At 53.6% G+C, this 18587-nt stretch overlaps 1 protein-coding gene across 1 annotated transcript; it reads left to right on the top strand.

Annotated features, from left to right (window-relative positions):
• Nucleotides 1–2238: 2238 nt before the first annotated feature.
• Nucleotides 2239–18229, top strand: RND2 (Rho family GTPase 2). The gene is made up of 5 exons (XM_051794711.1): nt 2239–2393; nt 2482–2569; nt 12745–12854; nt 15943–16077; nt 16916–18229. The coding sequence occupies exons 1-5, from the start codon at nt 2292–2294 to the stop codon at nt 17162–17164; spliced, it is 684 nt and encodes a 227-aa protein (XP_051650671.1). The 5' UTR covers nt 2239–2291; the 3' UTR covers nt 17165–18229.
• The last annotated feature ends 358 nt before the right edge of the window (nt 18230–18587 follow it).

Raw genomic sequence — 18587 nt, 5'->3', positions numbered from 1 at the left:
TGATTGGCTGTAAAGGACCAAGCTCTGTGCATGAGAACAAGATGTCACAGGCTCCAGGTTTCAGGCTGCAGGTCCTTTGGTGAGGGTTGGTTTCTCTCAATACATTTTGCCAGTACAGGTCCTGAGAATGTCTTCCAGTTTCTTTGTGCAGGAAATGACACAAATATAACAAAATAAATTTAATTCACAATCGCAATTAACATCCCTGAGAACGTGGATCAGCAAGGGAGAATCTAACCACTGGAGAAGTATTTTCAGGAGTAAATGTGTGAGAGCCATCTGTCGCCTCTCCATGCGCAGTGACAGTCACAGCATGTCTCTGCAGCCTGCTCAGAAAATTCACACCGTGGTGATGGGTTGTTGAGTGTATTCTGCAAGTGTCCTGCCAAAAGGTGCTCTGCACCAAAGGGGACGTGAGGCTCAGCAGTGATGCTGCCCCTGTGGCTCTGAGCAAGGGCAGCAACTACTGCTCCTCCCTGGGGAAGGCAAACGTAGCTGTCGGGTTTGCAAAGGTCTGAGTACTCCCTGCAGAGAGTGTCTTCCTTCCTCTGAAGCAGGGGCACAACAATCTGTTGGGAGCAAACACCTGATTCCTATTGAGAAAAACGGTGAAGTGCTGCCAGAAAGGGCATTGGCCAGGGGAAGAGCTCACTCCAGGTGACACCAGTGGCCACCCAGCACTCCTTTCTTTACCTGCAGTCACAAGACAATGAATTCTTCTTTCCATTCTTCCACATAAAATGGAGCAACATGTACATGTATAAGAAGGAAATGCCACCCCCTCCCCAGGCCTTACAAAAACCTGTCACAGCTCAGGCTCCTTTCCTCAGGGAGGCTGGAAGGAAACAAGCATGAGACAGTCACTCATCATCTTTAAAGCTTAAGGTAAGACTGGGAGGCACGGAGATGCTGCAGCAAAACCCACTGCAAAGCTGCAGAACAAGGAACTGACTGAGCCATTTCCCAGACCACAAAATGCAGGAATGAGACCAGGTGAGGACAGGAGTTACTAGAATTCCAGGACTGCCTCATCTCCTCCGATCACCTCATCTGCTCTGTTCTCAGGTCTTCTCTGGTGTGTGACGATGAGGAGGGACCTGAATTCCTGTTTGCCCAGCTGAATGTGCCACAGACACACCTTCAGCCCTGCTTGTGCTTGGCCCCTGTCCCAGGGGTGCATCCTAAGACGCAGGTGGCCCGTGACCAGATGCAGGCAGCTGGCTCACCAAAGTGCTGACTGAGGCTGATGTGTCCCAGGGGGCTTGGCTGGCACAGCTGTCAGGAGGCCAAGCAGCACTTGAAATCCCTGGGTACCTGCATGGCACCCCCCTTGCCTTGCACCCTCTCTCTGTTCTTTACTTGTCCCAACATCACTCACAGCACCAATATTTATGTATGAAAAATGACTGTGATTTCAGTAAAAACAATCTGCCCCCTCAGCCCATTAATAAATCCAGTTTCACTGCCAAAACATTTTAATTTCCATTTTTCCAGCCTTGCTTTGCCTTCATTGTCTCTATTTTTCTGCATTTTGTGACAGGCAGCTTGTCAGTTCCATTCACCATTCCGGTGAACCTTTCTGCAGTGTGGCCAGCAAAACATCAGTAGTAGAGGAGCCTTTCCTTTTCCAATAATTCTACTAATTAAAATCACCGCTGTATTTTATAGATGTGCTGTCTGTGCTCAAGGAGGAATGGAAAGCAGAAACCACTGTCGTTTCTGCAGAGGGCTGTGAGCCGGACCCGGGGTCCCGCAGTCGCTGCAGAGACCAGTCTCCCGCCCCTGCTGATGTCACTCGGTCGCGGACACCGGGGATACGGGATTCCTTGAACGCACGTGGGGCGGGTCAGAATGCTGGGTGACCTCGCTTCTGCCGAATTCCTCAGGGGACAGGTCCCGTTCCCTCGGCAGCGCCGGGGCTGGAAGCCCCGGGGAAGACGCATCTCCGGGGCCGGGGGCGGGGGGGCTGCGGCCGCCCCGGGGTTGCGGGCCGGGGGCTGGGCAGGGACCGCGGTGAAGCGGGCGGGGGCGAAGGGGCCGTGCCCACTCCCGGCTCCGGACCCGCCACCCCCGCGCCGTCTCCCGGGACCAGCGCCGAGCGCCGGCAGCGCCGAGCGGACGCCCCGAGGGGGCGGCGGGGCAGGCGGGGGGCGGCTCCCGGGGCCGTGGCGGAGCGGCCCTGCCCAGCGCCGGCTTCGCTCCGCGCCTGGTTGGTGCTGTCGGGGCCGGGGGCGCGGCCAGGCCGGGGCCGACCCGGTAAAGCGGCGGCGCGGGCGGCGCGGCCCCGCACCATGGAGGGGCACCTGGCGCGCTGCAAGATCGTGGTGGTGGGGGACACGCAGTGCGGCAAGACGGCGCTGCTGCACGTCTTCGCCAAGGACTGCTACCCCGAGGTGCGGCGGGCGGCGGGCGGGCGGGCCGGGCTCTCCACCGCGCATCACCTCACCTCACCTCATCTCTGCTCTCCCCTCCGTCCCCCAGAGCTACGTGCCCACCGTCTTCGAGAACTACACGGCCAGCTTCGAGATCGACAAGCAGCGCACCGAACTCAACATGTGGGACACCTCAGGTGGGCCGGGGGTTGCGCGGGGGGGGGGCGGCAGGGCCGGCCTCGTCCCTCCGACAGACGGTTTCTCCGTTCCCGGAACCCCCGGGCCGGGGCTGGGGCAGGAGCAGCGCCCTCTCGTCCTGCGAGCAGCCTGCGAGCCTCCCGGCCGGTCCCGAGCAACCCTGGTGCCGCCGCGCAGGGCGGGCGGTCCCTCGTCCCGCAGCCGGTCCCTCGTCCCGCAGCCGGTCCCTCGTCCCGCAGCCGGTCCCTCGTCCCGCAGCCGGTCCCTCGTCCCGCAGCCGGTCCCTTGTCCCGCAGCCGGCGCGGCTCTGCGGTGCTGCACCTGCCTGTAGGGAAACAAGGAGTAACGAGAGAGCCGGCCCCGGGAGCGAGGGAGGCCGGAGGGGAACGGGGAGGAGGGAAGGTGCTGCTGGAGGAGGGAACCCTCGACCTGGGGAGCGGTGCCCTGGCCAGTCGTTGCTCCCTGCCACAGAGCCCCTGGGGTTCTCTGGCGTCTTTTTGGCTTAGTTTGGTTTTGCCTCTTTGTGTCCTCGGCTTTGGATCTTTGTGAAGCTGCGGGTGCAGCTGTCGTGGCCCACCAAGACCTGTCCCAAACTTTGTGCTGTCTGTCTTTCTGTGGAGGCACGAGTTGCAAGTGAAGTGCTTGATGCAGAGCTAATGAAAGTATTGGCATCCTGCAAAGTTCACATGCACTTTATAATTTACCTTTGGACTCCTTTGTACAGGCAGTGCAGCTGAATGCTGTGTTCTACTGGTGAATGTACATCATGGGCTCCCTGATGCTCTTTCCCCATATTTATGTAATTTCTGGAGTCCTCATGACAAATGAAGTCCTCTTGGTGTCCAAGAGCAGTAGTAAATTAAAACATGACCAAGGACTTTCTTTGCTGTTGTTTATTCAGATTCCTTGCTGTAATTTTGCATTCACCAAATGACAGCTTATAGGATCAGCATAGCTCTACCTAGAGTAGTGGCTTTACTAAGTCTAGTTCAAACATGTAAAATATATTTGTTGAGTCTTTTCTGGAGCTTTGTGATCCAGAAGACCTTGCTTTTTCCCTGAGACAAGAAGGGGTCTTTAGCTATGCTGGCACGCTGTGTGTGCTGTGATGTGAGCCCTAAGGACTCTGGCTCCTGGGGCAGCTCCTGGGGCTGGAGCTTTGGATGATATGTTGGCTTCATCAGCGTTGGCTCTTGGCTTTTGACCGGGAGCTGTGCTTGGGGCACAGAATGGTGGCTACAACGTGGAAGCCGTTTCATGGTGGATGGTGCTGGGCTGACGTGTCTGTGTGAAATCCTTCAGACACGGCCACACTGAAGCCATCCAGGGGGCCTTCAATGCAGAGGGTTCCTTGGAGCTGCTCCAACGGGTGAGTCTGGATCAGGGCACACCAGGAGTGAGGGGTGGCCGACCTCACGTGTCACCCCAGCACACCTTTGTGTACACCCACAGCCTGGTCACCCCCATGGCTGAGGGTTTCCAAATCGTGGGCTTCTGCAGCTCTGGGAGGGAATAGAGTGGGCTATCTTTGTTAGGCTCTGAATGGCTTTGCTCTGAGAATCTCTATTTGATATAAAAAACTTCACCTTTGGAGGGTATGGAAGCATGTCTGAGGCATTGTCTGCCTTTTAGGAATTCTCCAGAATTATTTGCATTGGTCTTACAAATGTTAAAAGAATAAGATGTGATGAAAAGTCTTTAAAGCTGTGTATGTGTGTCTGATCCATGCATCTGATGCTGTCATGCATTCATTTTTCCTCTTTGCAACAAAAGATATGTTTGTCTAATATTTATCTCTACAGCCAAAAGGAAAGAGACTTTGATTCTTTCTCTCTTCTGCTATGAAAAATGTCAGACCTTTTTAGCAGCTTTGGTGTAGATAGAGTTCGTCAGGTAGTTTTCCAGATAAATTTCTTTCTGTTTCAGCTTTTATTTGGAATACAAAGGGGCTGGTTGTTAATAAACAGTCCTGCAAAGCACTACACAGCAATTTTTCTCAGTAATCAAACTGATACTTTTAGCTGTAGAATGCAAGCTGCTCTTTGGAGCCCCTTGTAAATGGGAGCTTTGGTAAAAGATGTTTTGCACAATAGTGAGTTGAACCAGCTGAGCTGAAGGGGCTGGCAGCAGCTCATTGCCCTCCCTATGGAGAGTGACAGGCATCAGAGGGTACTTTCCCTTGTCTCTATGCTACTTCTTCTCTCTTTTAAGTCACTTTGCATGCAGGGGCTTATTGTTCATGATAAATTCCATCCCAGCAAGATTGGGAAGGGAGGTGTTGAGAAACTGCTCCCCTCCTCATGCCCTTTCTATTTTAAAAACTTGCCATCTCTTAGATAAGTAATTGGAACTGAAACTCCCCCAGAAATCAGCAGAGACCTGGACAGAGGAGCAGGCTGTTCATTTTTACTCTTTTATGAATTCCCCCCTCCCTGTACTTTGTTGAGGAAGTGGTTGGAGACTCTGGAAGCTGCACAGAGTGAGCAGAGTGTCACTCAGCAGTGGGAGGTGGTGCAAGAGCATTCTGCCTGGAAGAGTCCCTTTGTGGTGACTGAGAGTGGCTGCAGTCTACCTGACCACTCAGCCATCCCACTGGTAATTTCTGTACAGCCCAGGATGTTGTCTGCTCCCTGGGGCCTGTCATCCTGGCTGATGGCAGTGCCTTGGAAAATGCAGCCTTTTGGGCTGAACCAGCCCCTCCTGTTAAATGGCAAACAGAGGCTGTGACGTTGGCTGCTGGCAGGCAGGAACTCTCCTTACAGGAATATTGCCGTGGGGTAGACAGAGGTGAAGGAGAACTGAATGGCTCTCAAATTGTATTGAGACATCTGATTTCCTTTAAATGTCTTTTAAATGTTCCTTGATTAGTTTTTCTGAGGCTGGAGGGTGACTCTGGAGAATTTCCAGCACTGAGACTCCTTCATGAGGATGAAACCTGTGCTGCTCAAACAGGGCAAATGCTGGGACTCTGCACTGTCTCAAGTGCCTTAGATCTAGGAACAGACTAGGGGGGAAATCCCCTCATCCAACATCTGTAGGGTGCTGGTTGCATTTTATGTTTCTTTCCATTTGTGTCCCAGCTCGGGATAGACTGTGGGAGTAAAACTGCTTCAGGTGCCATTTCACAGAATGGCAGGGATGTCCCATCCCTCCTGTCCCCTGGGAAGCCTGTACTGTTTGCTAAAGCCTCCGTTAAAAAGCAGTTTGACATCCCTGTGTGCGAGGGAAGGGGTGCAGAGCCTGCCAGTTGTACGGGGTAGACACGTCTCTGGGGAGTGGCCATGCCCTGGCACCCTCTACTTGTGAGCTTTATGGAGGACATGGTGCTTTGCTGCTCTTCATGCTCCTGTTCTGGCAAATTCTTTTTGCTACCTGTTGGCTGAACGTGCTTGCCACAGAAACAACTCTTCTGCGCGGCGACGGTATCTTGTGGTGGGGGAAACTCCTGTTCAGCTGGATGCCTGATGGCTTGGGAGTGCTGTTCCCAAAGGGCTGGGTGCCTCCCAGACCTGCAGTGCTGGTGCCCTGGACCCATCAGGAAGAGCTTTGTTCCTTGTGGCAGGTGGAGAAGGGCAGATGGTTTGTGATCATTAGCCATGCTCTGCAAGGAGTGGGCGAGTTTCGTTTTGGCGTGTTGGGTGTGAGAGGGAGTGCTGTTACCCCTGGGCATGCACTGGGCAGGGAGGTTTTCCTCAGCAATGTTCCCTGTGGGATCAGGGAGGGTCCATGGGTCTGCCCAGCTCTGGGAAATCTCATGCCCAGAGTGGAGCCACTGCAGTGCTCAGCAGGTCTCTGGCAGTGAGAGCCTTTGGCAACAGCTGACCTGCTTCCCAGGGACCAGCACTTGGAGCATTCCTACCGTGACTCTGGCACTGCCAGTGAACCTTCTGCCTACACTGGACTGACTCAATGCCCTGCTTATTCTGCAGAGCTCCTTCCCAAGCACTGACTGTGAGCAAGGGGAGTCATGGGCTCAGGCAATGCTGCTGCCCAATGCCTCTCCAAAGCCACAGTACCATGGCACTGGTGCTGGCAGGTCTGAGGCTTTGGCCTGAACCCAGGTGGACTTTTTGTTCTGTTTCCAATAATACTGGAGAGGAAGCTACTCTGTGCCTTGCAGCCTGGACTCAGTTCTTTGTTTTTGGTTCACCCCCCTATGCTGGGAGGCTCTGCCTGCCTGCTGTGTCTGTGGCCTCAAAGTGCAGGCAGGCAGAGCAGTGAGGGACCTGAGGTCATTGAGCTGCTTGGTTCATCTTTTGCTGCTGCAGATGCTGCTGCGGAGTAGAGCTGCCTGCTTCTGGTAGGAGCATCTTTTCCAGCGCTCAGTGGGAGGCCCAGCCTGGCATTGTGCCTTGCACAAGGTCACTGTTGCCATGGAAAGCTGCTGGAGAGGACTTCTCTGTCCTTTGTGGGCCATCAGGATGCAGCGTGGCCGAGAGCTGCAGTGTCTGCCACAACCTGCACAGGTCCAGCAGTGCCCTGTGCCCTGCTCTGTGCTGCAGCTCGCAGCAGAGGAGCTGTGTGGCTGCCAGCCTTCCACAGCAGCCGCTGTCTCTTCAGCAGATGCGCTTTCAAGACAAGAATAACGCTGTGAATTGCAAATCCCCCTCCGCCTCCCTCTTTGCCTTTCCTCGGCAAACAGTCTGCCTTGGAATGGCCTGTGTGGGAACCCACAGGCTGTGATAACAGATCTTTCTTTAGGGGAACTACTGAGGAATGTTGATGAGATTAGGGAGCTGAAAGGGACTGAGTTTAGCAATGGCATCTCCATGGATGCTGTGGCTGTCTGTGCCTGGATTCCCAGGGTGCAGCTCCAGGATTGCCATGGCTGCTTCTTCTAAAGAGTAAGGGCAAGTTCTGTCTCAGAAAGAGTTCAATGCCACTTGCAGTCTGAGGCAGAGACAAAATGTGGAGCTGCCCTTTCCATACCAAAGTAGCTCCTCCCATCCTTCCTGTTGAGACTGGGAGCCTGAAACCAGCATACTTGTGTTGTGCCTCAGCACTAATACATAGTTAAGCCTAAAAATACATGCAGCTGGGTCACATTCTCAGGCAGGTCAATAACCAGTCAGACAGAAGTTTTAAAGGGTTGCAGCAGAAATGCTTATCTGGAGTGGGTGGAGGATGGACCTGAGAAGCCATGGCAGGGCAGGATAGTGCCCAGGAGGATCATCTTGCTGAGCTGTGCATCGTGTAGGGGTGCTGCAATGCTGTGGGACTCAGGGATGGAGGTTACTTCTGCAGCAAAGGCAGCATGCTCTGTGGCAGCATCTATCCTTTGTCCCCTACGGATCCGAGAGGCTCAGCCTCTGCAGGACCATGGAGTGTCCTGGGAGTTATGAGGTGCTGGGGAACAGGGCCATTAGTGACAACCAGATGACCCTGCTGGCTGCTGTGACCTTGTAGACAAGGAAGGGCATTCTGCAGGGTGAGTTTGTTCCCAGCTCTGGTGCAGACCCCTTTCCCACAGCCTGGAGGTGATCTGTTCTCTCTTGTGGCAAGGACAGCTCCCCCTGTCCCCTTTGCTCCAGATTCTGAAACCTCCAACCCATTAAACTTCACAAGTGTACAGGTCCAGCCTTCCCAGTGGGGAGAAACCTTATCTGGCAGCCAAGCAGTCAGGGAGGGATCTAATGCCTGTGCACAGCAAACCTGAATTTGCAGCATTGCATCAAGATAATTGCACTGTTCCGCCCTCAGGCTGAGGGATGGTGCTCCCCAAAGGCAGAATGTGTGCTGGCTGTGCTGCAGGAAGCTCTTGCCACTCCTAGTCCTTGTTGTACCCCATAGAAAGGATGACAGGCAGGTTGTGGCAATGCCAGCTGCCCTTGTGACATGGTGAGAGTGCCAGGAAGGGACTTCTGACTCCCATTTGTCTCCCTTGTCAGCTGCTGCAGGCATGATTTTGAAAAGTCTGGTGAGCTCCTTGGCTGCATCTGCAGACCCAGCCCTCCCACTCCAGACACTCTGTGATGCTCCCTCTGGAGCCAGCAGGGACTTCTACAGGGAGCTTTCAGAGCTTCCTCACAGTTGCTGGAGGGAGGTTTGCATCTGAGCAAGCTCCTCTGGACCTCTGGTAGCTGCATGTGTGAGACAGGACACAGGATTGGGATGAGGCAGAAGCACCCCTGTGCCTGTCTGAGCTGGAGATTCTTCCACTGGTAAATCCAGCAGAACAGCCTCCTCCTGAGGGGCAGGTTTCCAGTAATAAGATCTGGAGAGAGGCCCAGAAATGCCACCTCAGCCCATGTAAATATAATTCCCTTCATCCTGATTATGTCCATCCTGAAGGTATGTCACCTGGGCTCTTCAGTAATTCACTAGTTTTTGTATGTGCATTGTAAGAATTAGGAGCAGAGGTTAATTGGCCAAGCTGTTGATCAGTCTTGCACTTTTTAGACAATTACTTGTTTCATGTCATGGAGCAGTTTCCTGCTTTCCTGTACTTCACAGAGCTTTGCATGAGCAAGAGAAATGTCAAAGTCCAGCCAGGAAAGAAGCTTGTAGAAGTTGTGGGGTTTATGGCTTGGCCCTGCTTTGGCAGCTTTGTCCTCCTGCCCAGAGCTTGGCTGGGCTGTCGGTGGGATCTGTCTGGCAGAGCAGACATCCTCTGTCCCTGCAGAAAGCAGCAAGTGCTGCAGCACTGCTGGCTCTATGGGGAGGGTTTACAGTGAGCCCTCCAAGACAAATGTGCTGCTGAGAAATTTAGGTCTGGGCAGTGCTCGTCTCTGTTTCAAGCCAGAGCTGGCCAGGGCTGCAGGAGCCCCTTGCAGAGCAGATCGTGGCTCTGGATGCACACTGGCTCTCCTGGTTTGTAATGTCCTGTTGTTGGATGGAGGGTGCCCATGGGAGGGGGCTCATTATCTCTAGAACAGCTAATAAGGAACAAGTGAAGATCAGCACAATATTGGTATAGATGAAACAGCATTCAGTCCCCTGCCCAAGAGTGGCATCTCTGAGCTGCAGTGCCAGGCATTCCAGGGGCTGCCAGCCAAGGAGAAAGAGGAGCTGCTCATGGCTGTAGACACCTCTGAATTTCAGACAACTGCGTGGACTTTATTTTTAAGCTGTTTTTTTGGCTTGCTCCAGTTTTCCTTCTTTAATCATGAGCAGATGCACATAGGTCCTGTTTGTTGCAGACCTGGGTGCCAAGTGGGAGAATGACTCATGCAGTAGAGGAAAGCTGAATCTGCAGACACACCAGAGTTGGGCGTGTGTGTGTGTGTGTTCGGAAGTGCCAGACTGTGAGTCTCTGGAGTGTCCTGCTGGAGTATATGAAAGGTGCTCAGAAGAGCTAGAGTTGAAGGCACTGAGGCTTTTATGTTTTGTTGTTGGTTTTTTTGTTTGTTTATTATTTTTTTTAATTGTTGCATGCAATGAAAAAGCAATAGATGCAAAAACTAGAAGACTAATAATCACCCAAAAAGAATTCCCTGATTCAGTAGAGTCACCTCCAGAGCAAGCTGGGGATTGCCTTGTCTGGGAGCAATGCAACTCTCCTGCCCCACAGGGCAGCACTGACCATGGGTCCCCCCCCATCAGTGTCCTGGGGTGGGCAGAAGCTGCTGGTGCCACAGCTGGGAGTGCTGCTCTGAGCTGAGTGGAGGTGCCAGGGGCGACTCCTGCTCTTTGGAGTTGGAGCAAAAAGTTAATGAATGTGAAGCAAATTTTGATCTCATTAAGAAGATAAGGTTGTTTGCCTCATGCTTCCCTTCCCTCGGCTTCTCCCACCAGCATGGGGATCTTTCCTTCTGTGATCACAAGTGGTAAGAGTGTGATTCTGGGCACGAGGATGGGACAGAGGTGGTCTTGTGGGATAATGGGGGGCTGCACCAGCGATGCTGGCTGTCTGCCAAGGGGCTGGCTTGCTGCTGAGGAGCAGCAGGTTGCTATGATACAGTTTGCTGTGGCAATGTCTGTGCTGAACGAGCCAAAACCACCTCTACAAAAGGAGCATTCCTTGGCTGGGAGGGGGTAGATTTATCTGAAGTGTTTATGTAAAACAGAGAAGCCGAAGGGAGAGGATGTGTGTGGGAACGCTTTCCTCCAGTGCCAGGGCCCCTGTCTGGAGGCAGACACCCCTGTGTGCATGGGGGAGAGGGCACGGCTCAGATAAAGGACCTGACTCATTCAAGCATGTGGATCAGCGCTGGCTTTCCCATCTCATCCCCTCAGCCCACACCAAGCACATGACTGAAATCCGCATTCAAAGGGGAGCTCAGCACTCCTGCGCTTGGTGCTGCCTGTCAGAGCTGCTCGTGCCCGGCGGGACCGGGTCATCTCGGGGCACCAGAGGGAGCAGCGCATGGCACCGGCTCTGCCAGCTGTGACCTGCAGCAGCCTGAGCCTGCGGCCAGGTCAGAAAGCCCTCCGTGCCACCCCGTGCGGCATCCCCGTCCCCAGAGCTGTCCGAGGTGCCGCAGGGACTGGCTGCTTTCCATCGGGGAGCGTGACTTTCCCTCTAGGAAGAGGGCTGGGCTCTGCAGAGATCAGGGTCCGTTTCTGCTGTGCTGATCGCAACTGCTTCCTTCCCGATGACTTGGCAGGGACAGAGACACATCTCTCCAGGACCGGAGCAGGGGGGGCAGGTGCTTTTGCTCCTGTGGGCTGGCTATAAAAGCTAGAGATACCTGTAGCCAATTTTGCTGGGAATCCTATTGCAGATTTAATCCAGGGCATCTGCCTCTGGCTGTGTGGGAATGGTGGGGGCTGTGCTGCTCAGAGCCCCCGAGCTCTGCTGTTGGTGGCTGCTGCTGGTGCTGTGCTCTGAGCCGGTGGCAAGGGGAGAGTGAGTGGCCAGTCTCTGGCACTGGGCAGGGTCTGGGAAGATTCCACATAGCCCTCAGCCCGCCCCGTGTGGGCTCTGGGCAGAGGCAGGAGTGGTCATAGCTGTGCTCCCCAGGCTGAGTCTTGCAGAGGGATTTGGGGTGTTTGCAGAGCACCGGCTGTGCAGTGCTGTGCAAGGGGGCTGTTGTACCTCAGCCGGGAGCCCCCTGTGCAGGACCAAGGGGCAGAGCTCCTGTGCAGAATCAGCCCATTCTCCTCCCACGCAGATTCCCATTGTCCCGGAAACATAAGCCACCATCATCCATAATTCATCAGGTGCCGGACTCCATCAGGGAGCTGCCCGACACCCGGGCTGGGTGCTCCACCCTCCCCTCGGTGTGGGAAAATGCTGGGTCTGGGCATCCTGAGGGGCTGCGGCAGGAAGCGCATCCTGCTCCCTCGGCCTCGGGTGGGCGATCCTGCTTTGGGAGGAAGCAGATTCAACAAGGACTCTGGTGTCTCTGCTGACCCTTTTCATAAACAAACAACTGCTGCTCATCCCTCCGGGAAGTTTAAGCCATTGCAAAGACAAATATGAAACCGAAACAGTGTTTCTAAGGAGCAGAGGGCAATCGGCTGCATTGAGCTGATTGCTCCATGGCTGTTTGCTGAGGCACCGACAGAATGCACTGCGAATAACACCCCTATGGCACAACGACTTTAATGCCTGAAATTTGCACTGAAGGTGTGTGCAGGCGCATGTGTGTGCAGTAGAAGGTGTGCAGGATTCAGGCTGGGCTCTGCCTGCTCACAGAATTCCAGCAGAACGCAGAATCATCCCCTTCCATTTATGGACTCTTCACCAAATCCTGTCACTTCTTCTATATATCAAAAAGAAGCTGTCTGGCTTTTTCCAGCACAAATCCAGAGAGAAAGGCAATTCATTTTTACCTGTCTTAAATTCTCATAATCTACGTGAGCAGGCTCTCCTGTATAAAGATAGCAAGAGAGGATAAAAAATAGCAGCAGCATTTCCTGTCCTCTCTCAGCTGCACCTTTCCACTGTTAGTGGTGCAGCACCAGCATGACAAGTGATGGAATCCAGGAGTGAGTGGTGAGTAAGGTGTGTCCCGAGCTCCTTCCTGTGTGAGCAACATCCCCCGGCAGTGCAGCTCCACACAGCCTTGCCAGATGCTCACTAGGCTGGGAGAGGGATGCAAAACTTGCTTTTTCTCTCTGTAAAGAGCTAAATACAAGCACACAAGGACAAACCCTCTGACTTCCGTGCCTAAACAAAGGAACCAAATCCTCTGCGAATCAAACTCCTCTAAACCTTATGATGTCTGCCACTGGTCTAAAAGTTGGGTTAACATCCTGCTCACCCCACTCCTCCCGCTGCTCTCCGCAGGCTCAGCGTACTATGACAACGTCCGTCCCCTGGCCTACCCCGACTCGGATGCTGTGCTCATCTGCTTCGACATCAGCCGCCCGGAGACCCTGGACAGTGTGCTGAAGAAGGTGAGTGCCCCGTGCCCTCTGGCCAGTGAGTGCCCTGTGCCCCTGTGCCCTCTGCAGCAGCTCGTGGAGCCACCCCGGGGTCCCCGCTCCCCATCAAGGCTCAAAGCTCTGGCCCTGTGCCCAAGCCTTGGCTGGAGTCTGTGTGCTCAGAGGAGGATGGTCAGCTGCTGCTGCTGCCACCATCTCTACGTGATCTGTGCAGAATGCAAGATATTTCCATTTGAAAGGAGCCCAGTGAATGGTGAAGCTCATGGTGGCTTGCAGCATGTGTGTGAGGTCTGTCTGTATTCACACATACAAATGTGGGGACAGAGAGAAATGTAGGGCATTTGTTCTGTTTTTTTCATGAAGACCTTGGAAGGTGTTTTGGATCTTGTCACCACCAGTGACTGTGCATTGCCTGCAGCAGCTGAGAAGTGGCCCCTGGTGCCTGTTTCCAAGCAAGCAGAGTGCTCAGTTTTTTGGTTCTCCCTTCAGTTCAGCATCTGCACAGTAAGAAAGACAGCAATCAGTTCTCTATAGCTTGACAACAGAAATAATGAGCTGTGGCACTGAATTTCAAGCCCGTGAATGAACATGAGATGGCACAATGCCACTGGCCTGGAGCGCAGGGCCCTGAGCACCACCTGCCCCGGCAGAGCTGACCATCTGCGCTCTGCAGGAGCAGCTGAGGGGTTTGGACCTGCAGGTTAGTGACTTTCAGCAAAGCTGACATTCCAGCTGGCAGGTCCCAGAGAGCCCCACAGGACTGGGGATCCTCTGAGGAGCACAACTGGCTGGTCTCCAGTGGGTCACTTCATGAGGCTTTCCTCTGAGATGGAATGAAGTCGAGCAACTCAGAATGCTGCTCAGGGGAGAGAGGAGAGATGGCCTTCTGGTCTCTTGCATCCCTTGGTCCTGGCTGTACCCTGCTTCCTTCCATGAAGTTTAGGGAGCTGTGGTTCCACTGTGCAGCAAAGCATCTGGCAGCTGCATCCTGTGTCCCAGGGGTGAGCCTTGGCTGGTGTCTCGTTTGTGACACTCTTTGAGACACCGAGGCGTGAAAAGCACCACAGTGGTTCCCGTGGCTGTTCTCCTCAGAGAGCCCCAGGCTGCCAAGGCTGGACTGGCCACAGCCTGAACATGTCACATTGTACTGGGTGCCCTCTTGGCCTCCCCACATTTTGCCAAATGTTGTGCAGAAGCAAGTGGCTCTTACTCAGCGGCTGGGAGGCCTGAGAAGTGGGTCTTTGTCTCAGGAGTGTCTTGGTGAGGGGACAAAGACCCTTCTGATAACTCGGTCAATGGCTCAGTGTTGGCTTCCAGAGCAGGTCCTGGGTACTGAGCAGGCTGGGTGGAAGGGAGGGTGTTTCATGTGGACTGAAGGAATTCACTGCTCAGCTTGGGAGTCAGCAGAATAATAATGCAAGCGAATCACTTGCACCTTAATGAGATGCAAACCCCTCAATAATTAGCTGGGGTTGGGAGTTATTTATGTCTCTCTGCACACTCTTCTTGTGAGTCCACCCTGCTTGGTGCATAGCCTTCTCTGTGCAGCCTCACAGGCACTTTGAGTGCTGTTAGGGAATGTCTTTTTGATATGGTAACTTAAAATAAACCCTAAATCCCAGGGGATTTCTTAAGTGCCGTGTTTCCTTTGGTGCAGGCTCACAGCCTTATGGAGGTGAGGAAAATTCCTAAGATACCATGAAGTTGAAATGGGTTTTAGCTTGTGATATCAGGCTGTTCAAGCCTCAGGCAAAAATACTAATTCAGCAGAGGAAATCTTTATTATTGCTGCCCTTTTGATGCCTGGGCTGCTGTACAGCATGTACAGTTGAAGGGACAGCCATCTGAGGGAATGCAAACAAGCAACTCTTCCTTTCATACAGAGAAGGTTTTCATGGGGTGGTGCCTTTATTCTGGCAAGTCTTGATAGCACAGCAGATCTTGGGCTCCCAGAGCTGTCAGTCATGTGGAAAAAGCATCCCAGCTCTCTCCAGAGACCAAGGAGCCCTGTGTTACTGTAGACAGCTAGGACCTCTGCCAGGTGTGAACAGACCCTGTAGCTCAAACCCTTCATGTAAATCAGGATGCTTGAATTTCAGCTCCAAAAGAACTGCATCTGCTCCTCGTTGGCCCTTGGTGCTCTGTGGCTGAGGCACCAGAGATCTGTGCAGCCCTTGCTGCCCAGGGGCTGGAGGTGCCTGAGTCCTGGGGAAAAAATGTCCCTGTCAAGCAAATACCTGAAGATACCTGAGCCCATCTCTTGGTAGAAAATAAAAATTTTCCATATTTTGTAGTTGCTTTGGTCTGATACTGGTTGAATGAAACCTGGGTTGTTCTTGGCACTTCCCCACCAGGTTGTGGACACTTGGTTTTCTGTCTTCTTCTGATTGCCCAGAGTATATGCTCAACCATCAGTTAGCTCAGCAGGAAACTGCTAATTCCAAGTAGCATCTTTAGCCAGGGGTAATCTCTGTTATCTGCTTCCTACTTCAGAACTACTAGATAAGTAACCAGGGTGTTGACATGCTGATGGGGCTGTACAGGTTCTCCCCAGGGGGAGGTCACAGGTGATGGATTTATTTACTGCTGCAGACACAGCTGACATCAGGCATTCATTCTGGGAGCTCTGAAATGAACCATTTGTGTGAAGGACATGGATTTTTACCCTGGTCTTCTCCTTCCTTTGCTTCAATTCTTTATTTCTTCAATTCTGGCTATACCTACACTCTGAATATCATAATGTCTTTAACATGTGGTTCCCAGTAGTAAACAAATAGTGTGTGTGCTGTGCAAAGAGCTCCCTGCTGGCTTTGTTGACCCTTGGGGTCCCAGATCTGTGCACCAGATTGTGTGGTCGTTATTTTGCCACAGCCAGGACTGGCCTCCCATAGCCTTGCCCAGGGGATGCAGCTTGGATCAAAGAGGTTTGCAGAGCATAATCTGCAACAAGTGAGCATAAAGAGGCCCTCTGACCATTCCCATCCTTGTCTGTGGCAGTCATTAAAGTGCCCTGGTGAGCTGATCGGTGTCTGAACAGTTGTGACCCCCCCCCCCCAGTTTGGAAAATCATACACAGCAGAGCCTCTTGTTTCCTCTGCAGTGGCAAGGGGAGACGCAGGAGTTCTGCCCCAACGCGAAGATTGTGCTGGTTGGCTGCAAGCTGGACATGAGGACAGACCTCAACACGCTCCGGGAGCTTTCCAAGCAGCGCCTCATCCCTGTGACACATGAGCAGGTGGGTTTGGGCAGGACTCCACGTGGATCAGGGAGGAGAGACAGGGGCTCCACGACCCACAGTACCCAGGTCTTGGTCTGCAGCAGGTTTGATTGTGGCTCACGACCTCAGAGCTGCTGATGCTGACAGCACTCTTGTCCCCAACACTGGCAGACCCTGACTTATTCCCGATGCTCTGCTGAGCAGCCTCCTGCTTAGTAGCCAAAAAGTCATTCCTCAGAGAGGGTGGAGATGCCTGATTTGACAAGCTGGACTGGCTAGAGGGGAGTGTGGGCTTCTGCATCTCCTACTTCAGTATAGCTCTTCCCCCAGTGACCCTCCTACTCAGGTTCTGTGTTGGGGAAAAACTGCTGGGAGGGAGGAAGCTGGAGCTGGAAGGGCTGAGGGGCTGCTGCTGCTGGCCACCAGTGGACCCAGTGGTGTCTCCAGGCTGGCAACAGACCCGGTCTCTGTGGTGCAGGGGTGGCTGAGCCCTGGGCTGCTGTGCCTGGCTCTGTGTTGCACAGAGCAGGTGACTGTCCAGGTGAGAGGGATTGCCCAGGTGTCTCAGCTGCAGGGGTGGCATCGTGTGAATGAGAAAGTGCCACTGACCCAGGGCCCAGTGCTTGGCAGCACTGTCTGCTCAGGAGGCCGCCCTCACCTCTGGAGCTCTCACAGAGGCTTGCACTGTGTTTACAGGTGCTGAGGAACCACTGTGAGAGCTGTGCTGGTGGTGCCACAGTGCTCTGGCAGGGCTGCCAGCGCAGGCAGGGTTGCCGGCCGTGAGGGAGGATGCTCCTTGCAGAGCACCCGTGTCTTAACCTTGCTTCCTCTTCCTCCTGCTCTCTCTGGACTGCAGGGCAGTGCGCTGGCACGGCAGATTGGGGCAGTGGCCTACGCAGAGTGCTCCTCCAAGGTCTCGGAGAACAGCGTGCGGGACGTGTTCCACGTGACCACTCTGGCCTCGGTCAACAGGGTGCACAAGAACTTGAAGCGCAGCAACTCCAAACGGGGACTGAAGCGGGTGTCACAGATGCCTGGCAGGACAGACTTACTGAGTGACACGGAGATCAGGAAAGACCGAGCCAAGAGCTGCTCCATCATGTGAAAAACAGGCTGTAAATCGTGTGTGTGTGTTGTCCATTTTGTACAGGAACTGGCTGAGGCGAGGTGCTGGCTGCGGGAGCCAGCCTGCCTTTCCAAAGCCTTTTTCTCAGTCTCTAGGGCTGAGGAAAGGTCCCAGCTGCAAATGGGGGTGCACAAGTTGCCCTGCACTGTGGAGACTTCTGGGTTGGCTGCTGCTGTGCAGGTTGCTTGGGATGAAGGAAGCACTTGGCAGAGGAGTATTGAGGTGCTGGAAGGTCTGTGACTGGGAGAAACAAAGGGAAAGGGAGCGATGCTGTCTGTGTGCCACCTTCCTGTACCCACAGCCTGTAGCCACAACCCTGTGCCTTTGTGCAGCTGTACAGCACACATGGTGTGGGGTGAGGGCTGTGTGGGACCTGGGTTGGAGGGAGGAGGGGGGATTGCGATCCGGAGGAGGTGTTCTTCTGATCTTTCTTCAGAAGAGAAAAGATGTTTGAGGTGGTGCTGCCCTCTGCGAGGCTGGACAGCAGGTGCCATGGAAGGTGCAGGACTGGGCCAGAGCTGGGAGGGAAAGCACCCTGGGAAGGCACCTTGATGAGACACCGTGGTAGTTGACCTCCTGTGAAGAAAGCAGACAGATGTCTCTTTACGTGGTATTTTAGATACCTGAACTCCATTTGAAATGCAGCAGAGTGGATCTGGCTCCAAGGGAGAGGTCTGTCCCAGTAGATGCATCCTGAAAATCCTGGTTCCCTTCAGCAAGCAAATGCCTCTTGGGAGCTTGTGTGTGAGCTGCTGCCACCTGGTTGCTCCCCAGGCTGCTCCCTTCAAGCAGACTGCAATAACTACCCATATCCTGCTCTCCACCCACTTCCAGCTGCAGATTGTGTTGCATGGTGCTGTATTTGTCTGGTATAGATGAGCAAACTGATTTTATGTGTATCTGCACGCTGTCTCTGCTGTGGCAGTGGGATGGAAGGTGCTTCCTGCCCTCATGCCTTGCTCTCCAGCCTCCTCCCAGCACCTCCCGTTGCTTCTGCCACTCCCTCCCTAAATGCCTTTGACAACAGTGTTAGCCTGGGCTTAATGTCACGTGGACACTTTAAGGAAAAGAAGAATCTGCTCTGTTGCCAGATCCAACTGTGTCTGTGGGCTACAGGAAACAAATAAACATCGTTGGAAAATGCATAATGCTCGACTCTGTTCATTTTTAATAGTCAAACCACGCACCCTCTCAAAATCTCTTACTGCCTGACTTCTCTTTCTGTTCTAATGTCTCTCTCTAGGTCTTGAAATACGCTTGCAGTTCCCCTCAGTGAAAAACACAGAGGACTTAGCTGCATGTGTTCATTTTGGAGCTGAAACACCTGCCTTAAATAACCTCTCCCTCCATCCCTAATCCTTAAACACTGTGGAGCATTTGCAGGTTGTCTGTGCCTGATCCA

The sequence above is a fragment of the Manacus candei genome, unplaced genomic scaffold (genome assembly GCF_025592945.1).
Source record: "Manacus candei isolate 608988 ecotype Guabito, Panama unplaced genomic scaffold, ASM2559294v1 h1tg000040l, whole genome shotgun sequence".
Lineage (NCBI taxonomy): Eukaryota > Metazoa > Chordata > Aves > Passeriformes > Pipridae > Manacus > Manacus candei.
This window is presented reverse-complemented; position numbering and strand designations above follow the sequence as displayed.